The sequence below is a fragment of the Corythoichthys intestinalis genome, chromosome 12, assembly GCF_030265065.1.
Source record: "Corythoichthys intestinalis isolate RoL2023-P3 chromosome 12, ASM3026506v1, whole genome shotgun sequence".
NCBI lineage: Eukaryota > Metazoa > Chordata > Actinopteri > Syngnathiformes > Syngnathidae > Corythoichthys > Corythoichthys intestinalis.
In genome coordinates this window covers 16,133,108-16,145,840 of record NC_080406.1, presented here as the reverse complement: position 1 = coordinate 16,145,840, position 12,733 = coordinate 16,133,108, and the positions used below count along the sequence as shown (strand labels likewise).

Sequence of the window (12,733 nt, the reverse complement as noted above, 5' to 3'; positions counted from 1 at the left end):
ATGTTTCTATCATGTACTCATGTAAAAATGTTATGGCTTTTGTCATATCTTTTTATTTCAAATCAATTTAGCATAAAATCCTGACCTGATTGAGAGAAACGGAAGCAATTTAGTGATTCAGCAGTGCAAAAATGCACCGAATCAGTTGTAGAAAACAACATTCAAAAAGTGAAAAATTGTTGCCTAGTGAAATTGACCGCCAACCCCGCCCAGTTTGGCTTCCCGGAATATACTGTAACTGCAGAAACAAGAACATGACCAAACATTTACTGTGGAAAAGTTGACAAGACCTTGTTTTTTATCTCGCACCTGTCACGATGATGGAAGTTTGCCGGGAACAGCTGAAGATGGGTTGTCGCCAAAACTTGCCTCTTTGTGCAAAAATGTGGTGTGTTGTAAATCTGTCTTCTTTATTATCATCTGTCCAGTTACAAAGAATGGACAAGCGGGTCAAGAACCGCGTACAGGTAGGTGGAACGGCCGCAGTCCCAACCTCAAAGCATTTTCACCATAAATCTGCTGTCAGCACTCTTAACACCTCACTTTACCCATAAAACTGCACCTTTTGGAAAGCGACAACAATACAGAGAGATCATGTACAAGAATTATTAGCTTAGGACTTTTGTGTGTGAAAAGTTGAACACAGCTGTGACAAGTCGCAGCGAAATGCTCGGACCACAGGGAAACCTTTGGCGGCGGTAGCTCAATCCATAAAAATCTGGCTGTGGAGTTAAGGATGAAGAGACAGAAGGTCACAGGTTTAAGGACTGCAAAGGAACAGAGACTTCAAATCATCCCAATGCTTTAACCGAGGACATTTTCAAGGAAAGAAACAGAACTACAGCTGGGCTTGGACACCTGGTTCCGCTTATTCATCTATCTTCCTGACATGTGGTGCCACGATATGTTGGTTAGCCCTTAATAGGGCACTCATTGGCTGTCATTGATGGCGTTAGAAGTCCCATCAGTTTGGACTAAATGGGGCGAATGAATGGATGTTCATTGAGTAACAGGATTTGAATGTGCTTGGCAGTGATTAAAAAAATGAATTAATAAATAATTTACTTTTTTTTTAATTATTTTTTTTAAAACCTGTCCTGTTCAGCTGTTTGACAAGGAGAATGGAAGTCTAAGTGCCCGGTTGGTTTGAACAGTTTTAATGTTTCACATTGAGAGTATGACATACTCCCATTGTGATCATTCAACATACCTCGTTTATTATGACAAAGCAGTGAACAGGAAGGGGTCATGGGGGAACAGAAGAAAAGGAACACAAGAGAAGAAAGAAAAGAAACACAAAGAACAAGAATACATTGAACGTCTACACCACTGGTGTCAAACTGACTCCATAAAGGGCCAAGTGGGTGCAGGTTTTCTTTCCAACCAATGAAGAGGACACCTTTTGACCAATCTGATCTCTAACATGGGTAATCAGTTAAATTTTGTCAGGTGCTGCTTGTTTCAACAGAAAATTCATTGGTTAAACTGTTTGCGCGGTATCAGTTGGAACAAAATCCAGCACCCACTTGGCCCTTTGTGGAACTGGTTTGACACCTATGGTCTACACTAACTACTAATATGTTGGTGCTATCCTCAGCTAGATGTATTTCCGGTTGACACCATGTGGGGGGGCCTGTTTACCAGGGAAAGAGGGGGCGGGGGTGGGTGAGTCTATAAACTAAGTGATTGAAAGGGGTAGAGTGTACACAAATCAGCTCTGTGATCTGGAACCCAATAATCGTGTGAATCCCTTGTCAGTGTGTGCCTGTTGGCAACCGACCCTACACTGCCCCATCGCCAATCCCGGCACCGGGACCCCCCCACCCTAGCGCGCCCTATCAGATCCAGTCGCACGCGAGCCCCACCAAGCACGCGACAACCACGCAGACGAGCGGAGACTGAGGCGGCGACGGAGCAAAGGGCGGATACCCAGTCAGAGAAGAGAGGGGAAGGCGGAGGCAGGAGGACGCTGTGAAGCCGCCGCGGGGCGACGCGGGATCGGAGTCCCGACCTCCCCCCACTCTCGCGTCGCCCCGCGGCCGGCAGCCCAGGTAGAGGGGAGGCCACGCCCCGGGAGCCATGCCATAGAGAAAAAGTGTGGGACCCACCTACCACCCTATTACTGTGGCTGCCAGGTTCTCGGCTGGCAGCCATTACCCAGCACCGTGATGGGATTGCTAATTTACATTCTTAATACATGAACTATCGCAACTAATTGTGATTAATCGATCATTGAGATAGGTAGCTGCCAATGGCTGCCATTTATGGTGATAGACATCCAATCCATTTTGACACAGACAAGCTGAGTTAAGAAACAATGTGAAAGGACTTGGGAGCAATAAAAAGACCAAAGGCAATTTGTGGCTGAGACAACTAGCAATCTGTAAAATGACTTGACAGCAATCTTTAAAATTTAACTGGGATTGATTGTAATTATTGCTCTCGCCATTAATAGAAATGAAAGATGAGCATTCATAGCCAGACTCTCCCAGTCACAATGGGTTGAACATAAATTGTAGTCAATGGGACTGAGATGAAAAAATTACATTACCTCAGGTGACTATTTAATCCTCACTGAAGCACAAAAAGTGGGCCAGACTCACTACAGACTTAAGACTTATCTTTGTCGCCTGTCAAAATACAGAGATACGCGCGCCACAATGGCAATTCTTCCAAATGTAGGCATTTTTACAACAGGGGTCAGGAAGGTTGTGCCTTCCCAGGCTGCACTGCTTGGCTGGTGGCCCGACACAGTGAGAAGACCAGCTGTCGTCTCAACGGGAGGGGGCTTGATGGTTCGTCCCGAGGTGCAAACCAAAACTACGAGCTCCTGCCAAACCGGGTGTCCGACTGATTCGACAAATCCGAATGCACATTCCTTAGCTTGCCAGAGGATTAGCAAATGTCAGAACATTCTGGGCCAAACCAGAAGTTGTGGCTTACGTTTCCCACTTGCTAGCTACCAGATAAACGACCAACACATCCCACACACAAACTGCCTGCAGGAATCTGCTAATCACCTAAACTAGAAACCTCCTGTCTCATTGTGACCACATTAAGTGACCACCAAGGGAGAGAAGCTATTCTGGTACTGAGATTCACTCAGGATTAGGTTTCACAAACAACAAGCAAGGCACAAGATCCTGTTCACAACCAGTGAGAACCAGGCAGAAGGTTGAAGGAAGGAGAATTTATAATATTTTGATTGTTGTTGTGCTGTATTTAAGACCGAGACCATGATTTGCCCAAGAGCAGATATCATGCAGACCAAAATAAGACCAAGACTTTTGGAGCGGAGACCAAGACCGGGAGTTTGGGAAGTTAAAACTGGGACAAGGTCCAGACTTGCCCAAGACCAGAACTCAACAAGATCAAGACTTTTGGAAGTCGAGACCAAAACGAGACTAAGACTGAGACAAGACCAAGAGTTTTGATAGCCGAGACAAGGACAAGACCTTTGGGAGTTGAGACAAAGACCATACAGAGGCTGAAGCTGTGTTTACATTAGTTTTTTTGGTAATTGTAAGCGGTATTTGAAATTTTTCGGCAAGCATAATTGTGACTAAAGCCATAGCCTTAGAAGGGTTTAAAAAAAAAAAAAAAGTTTCATAACTCTTTTGAACTCTCTTGAGAGGTTTTATTGAAGGAAGATGGATGCCCAAAACCTGTTACGTGTGGAAGAGAAGAGATCATGTGACTAGGTATGTCACATCTTGTGGTGTATAAATTCAAAGGGAAAAAAAATCTGTTTTCATTGCGCTCTTGTGAAATATTTCTGTATTAACGTCCGAAAAACCTCTTCATTAAAGGGTAAAAACATATTTGCATTATTTAAATGTTTTTTAAAAATTCAGGCATTTGCATCACCAATTCATTGCAGTACAGTGATCCTTCGCTACTTCGCGCCTTCAGTCCATCATGGATTTATTTTTCTTCCAATTAAAAAAAAAAAAACACACCCCAAAAAAAGATGAGCTGTCCCGAGCCGATTGCATAGTCTCACTCTGCCTCCTTCCTTCCCTCTTCCTTCTTTTTGTTGTTCAGGCAATGCAATGGAGTTGCTTATTAAAGTTAACGATGATTGATAGATGTCTTCTATTTGATCTTGCCACAGATCCCTGGAAGTCTCAGCATCAAAGCGCTGCATGCGTCAATCATCGTTTAACTTGTCAAACAGTTGCTGTGGCAACTCATTGTGTGTAATTGAGGAAATTGAGCTGATTTGAGTGGACCCGCCAATGAAGCATTTAATAAAGACATCATCAAAGACCGTATTTTTATACTTTATTCTTGTTTAAAAATAATTCAGTGGGACTGTAACATGTTTAAACTTATAATTATTACATTTGAAGTGCCTAAAAACCATTTGTTAAAATATGCATATACATAAAGGTTTTTTTTTTGTGGTCATTATACTTTGGGGGGAAAAAAGTGAAAAAAACATGTCTTATTTGTATCTCTTTCCAATGCTAAATCTGAATAAATTAATTGAACACACACAAAAACGAAACAAATACCATTTTTTGAGGGGGGGGGGCCTACTTTGCGGTTTTTCACTTATTGCGGTGGGTTCTGGTCAAAAACGAGATATCACAATATGTTGTTTACTTACTAATTACTGACAATAGTAGAACATGACTTTTGGGATTCGAGACCGAGACAAGTAAAGACCGAAATGAGCCCGAGGCCATAATATTCGATGTAAAAAAAAATAAATAAATAAATCAAATACTGTAATTTGTTACATTGTTAAGGTTGCATGGTGCTAGAATATTAGCAATGAAAAATGGAACATATTTATTTTTTGCCAAATGTTTTTCTTGAAAACCTGAAGTTGATACACTGCCTGCCAGTGAGACAAAGACTGAAACAAGACCAAGACCCTCACCATGTGGTCTCCAGACCAAGACCGGCATTGAAAGTTACAACACTCAAACGTCTCCTTTTGAAACACAGTCAGCTGGGTTCATGGTTGCAGCATGACAAGGTGTTTATACTATATATTAACTCCAGGCCTTAGTTCAACAGCAGTGATTGTGACATAGACCAAACATCAAGTTTTGTTCTGCGGAAGGCCATACAAAGCATGAATAATCATTGGAAATTCCTTGAAATGTGACTTGGCATTGTGAAATGAGTCAAAAGTGCCACAGACTTGTTCAAAAGCTGATTTTTTTTTTTTTAAATCTACATTTCCTTTTTAAAATGTTTTCCTAAATATACACCTGGGAACTTACAGAAACAATTTAAAATTAAAATTTTCGTTAAATTTCATACATATTTTAACTCTTTGCCTGCCATCAACGACAATGGACGTCTAATTAATTTCAACTGTAAAGACAGTCTGTGAATTCTCATCTTTCAGTGCCGGTGCAAGACGTCTAGTGCATTGACTGGACGTCTCACGCCATCAATGGCATATATTCCCATTATTTCTAGCATATCACATTGCTATTCGAAAATACTGGTCTCTGATTGGCTAACTGCCCAATATACCAGCTTCTGATGCATTGTGGGAAACTGAGTCAATGTTCAGAAAACCAAAGATTGCATATTTGTTTGTATGTCATACTTTTGATATCACCAAAAACTCTATTTTGTAAAACTTTTAAACATTTTCTTGTGTGGGTTGAAATATATGAAAGCACTTGAAATATCAATCAACCTGGACATCTTTATGAGTCAGGCTGTTTGCTAAAGTTTAAGTGGGTAAAGGAATGACTCCCAAAAAAATATCATGCTAATATTGTAAACAGTCCCGTTTCTTGGTGTCATTGGATCAACCGCAAAATGTTCCGCCAAACAGAAACCCCCTCATCCCTGGTGTTTTTCATAGTCCAATCAAACCAGATGTTGTGTGTCACTCTAGGAAAGTAGATAAACGCCTCCGCTACTTTATTGAAGGCCACATGTAAGCTCCTTGAATGAGCTTAAAAGATGATGGAATATGAAGGGGAGAAAATCAACGTGTGATAACGCCAGACTCCCTCATGAGGTGTCACTTCCTCTCATGAGTCTGTTCTTCATCATCTTGACATGGGATGATCCTCCGACTTCTCCTCCCACTCACCTGAACTTGTGCTACATCCGTGTGGGTGAAGAATGTGCTGGAAACTTCACCTACTTTATCCTAAACGTCAGTGCATATTTCTACTTGTTGGTTTTTAGCACATTCAGTGGGGAAAATTAGTATTTAGTCAACCACTAATTGTGGTTCTCCCAAAAAGTTCTCCCTCTTGAAAATATTAGAGAGGCCTGTAATTGTCAACATGGGTAAACCTCAACCATGAGGGACAGAATGTGGAAAAAAAAAACAGAAAATCACATTGTTTGATTTTTAAAGAATTTATTTGCAAATCATGATGGAAAATAGGCATTTGGTCGATACCAAAAGTTCATCTCAATACTTTGTTGTGTACCCTTTGTTGGCAGTAACGGAGGCCAAGCGTTTTCTGTAACTCTTCACAAGCTTTTGACACACTGCTGCCGGTATTTTGGCCCATTCCTCCATGCGGATCTCCTCTAAAGCAGTGATGTTTTGGGGCTGTCGTTGGGCAACACGTACTTTCAACTCCCTCCACAGATTTTCTATGGGGTTGAGATCTGGAGACTGGCTAGGCCACTCCAGGACGTTGAAATGCTTCTTACGAAGCCACTCCGTTGTTGCCCTGGCTGTGTGTTTGGGATCATTGTCATGCTGAAAGACCCAGCCACGTCTCATCTTCAATGCCCTTGCTGATGGAAGGAGATTTTCACTCAAAATCTCTCGATACATGCCCCCATTCATTCTTTCCTTTACACAGATCAATCGTCCTGGTCCCTATGCAGAAAAACAGCCCCAAAGCATGATGTTTCCACCCCCATGCTTCACAGTGGGTATGGTATTCTTTCTCCTCCAAACACGAGAACCTGTGTTTCTACCAAAAAGCTCTATTTTGGTTTCATCTGACCATAACACATTCTCCCAGTCCTCTTCTGGATCACCCAAATGTCGTCCTTCGACAGCTCTTTGGTCTTGGTAATAGTGGACTTTGGAGTGTGACTGACTGAGATTGTGGACAGGTGTCTTTTATACCGATAATGAGTTAAAACAGGTGCCATTAATACAAGTAACGAGTGGAGCCTCGTTAGACCTCGTTAGATGAAGTTAGACCTCTTTGACAGCCAGAAATCTTGCTTGTTTGTAGGTGACCAAATACTTATTTTCCACTCTAATTTGGAAATAAATTCTTTAAAAATCAAACAATGTGATTTTCAGTTTTTTTTTTTTTCACGTTCCGTCTCTCATGGTTGAGGTTTACCCATGTTGACAATTAAAGGCCTCTCTAATCTTTTCAAGTAGGAGAACTTGCACAACTGGTGGGTGACTAAATACTTATTTGCCCCACTGTATGAACGAACAGCAACAAGAAAATGCTCTAAGTCTTTACTAATCTTGACAAAGTGTATTAAAAAGGTATTGAATTTCATCTGATAAGTCTTAAATTCCTTCAGTTTTAAATTTTGCCGCACTGTGGGAAATTATGTTGAAGAAATGAAATGACTTAAGAATTTTTGCAACGTTAGCTGCGAAATTTGGCATAATATTTCATTGAATTCTGTTTACGTGGTCTTAAAATGATGTTTAAAAGTCCTAAATTTCACGTTTTGAAACCTGTGGATTTTTATTGAAATACTGTGGATTTTGATGCTTAACTTATTGGCTGCCATTGACGGTGATATATGTCCAATGCATTTGGGCTGGGATGGTTGGCAGCAATCAATATGAGTTCATAAAAAAGATCCAGTGGAAAGTAAGAGGGAAAAAAACATTTTATCACAGTTGTAATATTTTATGGTGCAAATCATAATGTTGTCGCTGTCCAATAGAAATCATGACACCTCTCAAATTGAGTTTTCCTAAACCGAGAAAAACATGTCTTGAGCAATAAATGTAACATTCAATTCAACTGTGCGGGCACTTGTTTCAGTGCCATTGATGGCGATAGATGTCCAATCCATTTGAACTGAGAGGGGCTGGCGGCCATCCCATTTCAAAACGGATTGGACCATGGGCGGAGTTTGACTTTTGAGGCAGGACAACATGTTGAGGACTCCGAAATGCAGTGTCAGCAATACAATTAACTTACAAGAATATTCATAATAATAGGTTGAAAATGAGCATTTTTTTTGTTTCCCATCATTCTTGAGGCGAATTATAAATCAAGCTGCTTAGAACAGCTATACTTTTGCCCAAGATCGTCATCAATTGAATATGGTATTCCCGCCGATGTCGTGCCAATCTAGATACCCCCGTCAAAAATTGTATCCCCTGGGCAAAGCCACTGCGATGCACTGATTTGCTTTGTTTCCGTGTTTTGGTGAGTTATCTACGAGGATTTAAAACATGGCCCATCCATCAAAAAAAAAAAAAGTTGTATGTCGTATAGCGTAACATACATACTGAATGTGAAAATAGGCAATGTTTTACTGTTTTACTCATTGGATGACCTGTAACTGTTATTACTGTAATTCAAGTCCTGTATGGAGTTTCTCCAATTTAATAAACGTCGATGTCCAAAATATATAACTGTGGTTCTTTTCTGACTTCAATGCATTGTTTAAGTCGACATAACTCATAACTAATGTGTGTGCTCCCGCAGCCAGGGGATACAAATTTTGACGGGGGTAACTACATTGGCAAGACACCGGTGGTGGCTCTGGTGTATAATTAGCGTCTTTAGCGGGACAAATTGAAACTGCGCACACCACTTTCGCAGTGCTCTATGGCGTTTCATGGTCCACATTTTCAATCCTTGGTTCTTGCTCAGTAGTTGTTGTCGCTTTTGAAAGCTTAGGTTTAAAAAAAATTAAGTATATCCATCTTGCCTATTTGGTCCTCGGGTGGTTTTGGCTAAGTAATAAGTAAGTAAGTAAATGACCGTCTAAGGCAGGGGTCCCCATCTGCCAGGCCGTGGACCGATACCGGTCCGTGGCGCATTTGCTACCGTGCCGTACAGAAATATTAATTTATTAACGACTGCATTCTGGCCCAATTAACCCTGTGCCCGTGCTTAACACACTAATATTCCTGTTTACTCTAGATATAATACTACAGGATAGATTAGAATGTCGTCATAGAAAAGATTGGACTGCTAGCAGTACATCTTGTATTGTGTATATAATATATCTATGTGAGCTTGTGAAAATTAATTTTTTTAAAAATGTATCACGTTAAAATATTTAACGCAATTAATGCATGCACTGCACGACCCACTCACGCATTGGGGCGCTCAATCTGTAATGGCGCCGTTTTATCTATATAGAGAGATAAAAGGCAGCGTAAAATGAGTAGAGTGAATTTTGGCAGCCTTTGGAGCTTTTTTTTAATTGGCTAAAGCCTTACAATCCCTCTCCCTACGATTAGAAATATACTGGGAAGCAATGTGGGGAAGCAAGGTAGCAATTGATCTTTTTCTTAACACCTTATGTTATTTCCCAACGCAGAGAAGATATATCAATTGGTAGCACTACGTACAGTCATGGTTCCACTTCCCATCATGCATTTGGGCATGACTACAGTATCATTTACTGAAAGCTCAACAAATACACTAGATGGTAATATTTAGTCACAATATACAAAGTCACAAGTCATTCTATCCGTGGATCCTTCTCACAGAAAGAATGTTAATAATGTATATGCCATCTTGAGGATTTATTGTCATAATAAACAAATACAGTACTTATGTACTGTATGTGAAATGTATATATTCGTCCGAGTTTTATTCATTTTTTTCTTAATGCATTGCCAAAATGTATATGATCGGGAAAAATTATCGGGAATGATTGGAATTGAATCGGGAGCAAAAAAAAGCAATCGGATCGGGAAATATCGGGATCGGCAGATACTCAAACTAAAACGATCGGGATCGGATCAGGAGCAAAAAAACATGATCGGAACAACCCTAGCGAAAAGGGCACCTGACAAGCCGGAAGATGAGCCTACAACCTCGATGACCCACGAACTGAGAAGGAGTGGATTCGTGAACCGTTTGTGAATAAACAGAGTGATTCGAGCATGTCTGTGCGACAGGAGGATCAGCTTGTAGAGATTGCAAATAACGGCGACCTTAAACGTACATTTGAGACAACAACTCTACCGAGGTTCTGGATTAAAGTCATTCCAGAATATCCTGACATCGCTACGAGAGCATTGAAAACCTTGCTACAATTTCCAACATCGTATCTTTGAGAAGCGAGCTTTTTAATTAATGCTTCACGACAAGGCGAAGCCGTTAATGGTGAGAGAGCAGTGTGCAGTTGTTGTGTGCAGCTAAGATGGCAGGATGTATCTGAGGAGAACTTTTCTACACGATCAAACTTCCATGATCAAACGTAAGTTAATATTCCTTTCCTTAAAGAAAGTTTGTAGTGTTTACTTTGGAATCGCTGCATTTGCGGCCATGCTTAACGTTACGCGCATGCGTAGAACTGCATCGTTGCAATTTTTGGTGGGTTGAAAAATTTGTCAAAACACCACGCCGTGAAAAAAAAAGACCCAAATAACACCGGTCCGTGGTGCAAAAAAGTTTGGGGCCCCCTGGTCTAAGGTGCTAGTTACATGATCTATTCGAAAAATAATTTTGACCCATTATAAAAAAATATCTATTTTTGTTCATTTTATTAATTCTTGTTGTATTGCTTTACAACTTTTATAGACAGTATTTTACCGGGAAACTCTTAATTTTAAAATCATATATAGGTGACTCAATTACATGCAATGACACTTTTCGGCCACCAGGGGGAGCAGGATTGGACGCTTTTTACCGTCAATGGCAGCCAATGTTCATGCAACAATGCATTGAAAATGGGTATTTGATAGAAGGCCTGCATGCTCCACACCCACACATCCAGAGGCCCTACCCTTCAACCCCCCACCCCCCTTTCTCCTCCCATGCCCCAGGAGAGATGAGAGTGTTTATCCCGAACTGCGTGAAAGCAGGAATAGAGGTACAGTGCAGCAAAACGAGGATAAGGATGTAATTCAATCAAAGCAGTAAATTGGCAGCACGCAGCAACCATCAGAGCAGAAAAACATGGTTTCATCCACGCAAACATAACAATAAAGCCCAAAAAGCAACACATTTCAGTCACTTTACAAAAAGTTTTCAAAGAGTTACTCACTTCAGCCGTGGCGATGTCCAAACTTGACGAGACAGCCAACAGAAGCAGAATAGTGCCAGCGGGAAGCAGCATCTCTACGACGGTGCGCACCACTTGGCGAGTCCGCAAACAAGCACCTGTATGTCGGCCTCACTTAGCGGCGGAGCGCGGTAGCCTGCATGTTGCGTCCAGACGCGATATGAAGTTCTGATCAAGGCGAGTGGGTTTAGTTTGGGGGGTTTTCGTCACACCACACCTCCCCACCCAAAAAAAAAAAAAAAAAAATCATCCCTTCTCCACCCACTAGAACGACCACCCTAGCCAATGATGCGACCAGCGCAAACACTTTGGACGTTTCGGCGTAAGGAGAGGAACCACTCGACAAGTTTAGAGTGACTTTTGGGAGAATATTCCACAACTTTTTTTCCCGCTTATCGCTCCGGTGAGTACGAGTTCTAACTACATTCTATTTTTCGCTGTTCTATTTGAAAGATATTAGTTGACTTTTGCGTCCTAGGTGGGGTTTAATCATGTGTTAAGAGCAGCGGAGTTTTTGCAACTATGCAAGGGCATCACAAAAAAATCGTGACGCATCTAAGGTGAGAATGCACACAATTTTAACTTTTAACACATTGGATGCCACTGACGGCGATAGGGGTCGAATCCAGTTGAACGGGCAACGATCGATCGCTGTCAGACCCGAATTCAAATTGGACGACGTCTATAGCCGTCAATGGTTCTAAAACATTGTCATTCACTGTTACAGGTGGCTGCTGCTGTGCGCCTGCGTGGTCATTCTTGTCTCAGAAGCGCAGGCTGTAAGTAATTTTTTTGTGTTTTTTATAAGTGTCAAGTCAATGACATGAAAAGTTGTGTTTCTATATGGAAATGAGTATTTCGTGCGCACATGTAGTAAGTCTGGTCAGTGTGGGAGTGTCACGCGTGAGGAGGGTCTCAATGCAAAAGGGGATTGGTTTTGGCATAGCATTGCTGTAGGAGTACAAGGTGTCAAACTTGCTGACTGTGGGCCAGATCTGGCCCGCCACATTATTTTGTTTGACCCAAGAAAGCAAATCATGAGCATGGCATTCATGTTTATTTTAAAATAACAACAAATTCATCACTTTTAGAAATGGCACAAGCATTTTTTGTTTTAAAATAAATGTTGTTAAACGGAATATTTTCAGTAGATTTTACTTTCCAAACAAGGTATCAAGATAATTAACAAATAATAACCTAATAGTAAAATACATTTTTAAAAATAAATACAATAATATTAATATCCGCCCTAAAATCTGACTCAATGCAAATCAATTTTCATCCACTTGGGCATTAACAACTAGGGATTTTTCAGTTTTTTTTTCTTTTTTTTTTTTTTTACTACAGTAGTAAACCTTTGATGTTATTTTAGTTCTTATATTTATATAAATTATATTTTATATTTATATTTATATTTGAGTTTTTAAGAATATGTAAGATGAATTTTGAAAATTTCCCTTGTCAAGCTATTTGACTTGGTCGTTTTTGCTTATTTTCTCATTGATGTGTGGCAGCCTGGATCAAATTTGAATAAATAATGTTTACATGGAAA

The 12,733-nt window shown here is 40.7% G+C and overlaps 2 protein-coding genes across 3 annotated transcripts in view; one reads left to right on the top strand and one right to left on the bottom strand.

Moving 5' to 3' along the window:
* col4a1 (collagen, type IV, alpha 1) overlaps positions 1-11,375 on the bottom strand; it is a 119,410-nt gene extending 108,035 nt beyond the window's left edge. The window contains exon 1 of the mRNA XM_057852162.1: positions 11,164-11,375. Within this exon, the coding sequence (XP_057708145.1) occupies positions 11,164-11,235 (72 nt within the window). The 5' untranslated portion in view covers positions 11,236-11,375. The remainder of the gene's footprint in view (positions 1-11,163) is intronic.
* A 55-nt stretch (positions 11,376-11,430) lies between these two features.
* Positions 11,431-12,733, top strand: part of col4a2 (collagen, type IV, alpha 2) — an 87,556-nt gene continuing 86,253 nt past the window's right edge. For both annotated transcript variants that reach the window (XM_057852161.1, XM_057852160.1), the window contains exons 1-3: positions 11,431-11,584; positions 11,660-11,741; positions 11,909-11,960. In XM_057852161.1, the coding sequence (XP_057708144.1) occupies positions 11,704-11,741; positions 11,909-11,960 (90 nt within the window). In that variant the 5' untranslated portion in view covers positions 11,431-11,584; positions 11,660-11,703. The remainder of the gene's footprint in view (positions 11,585-11,659; positions 11,742-11,908; positions 11,961-12,733) is intronic.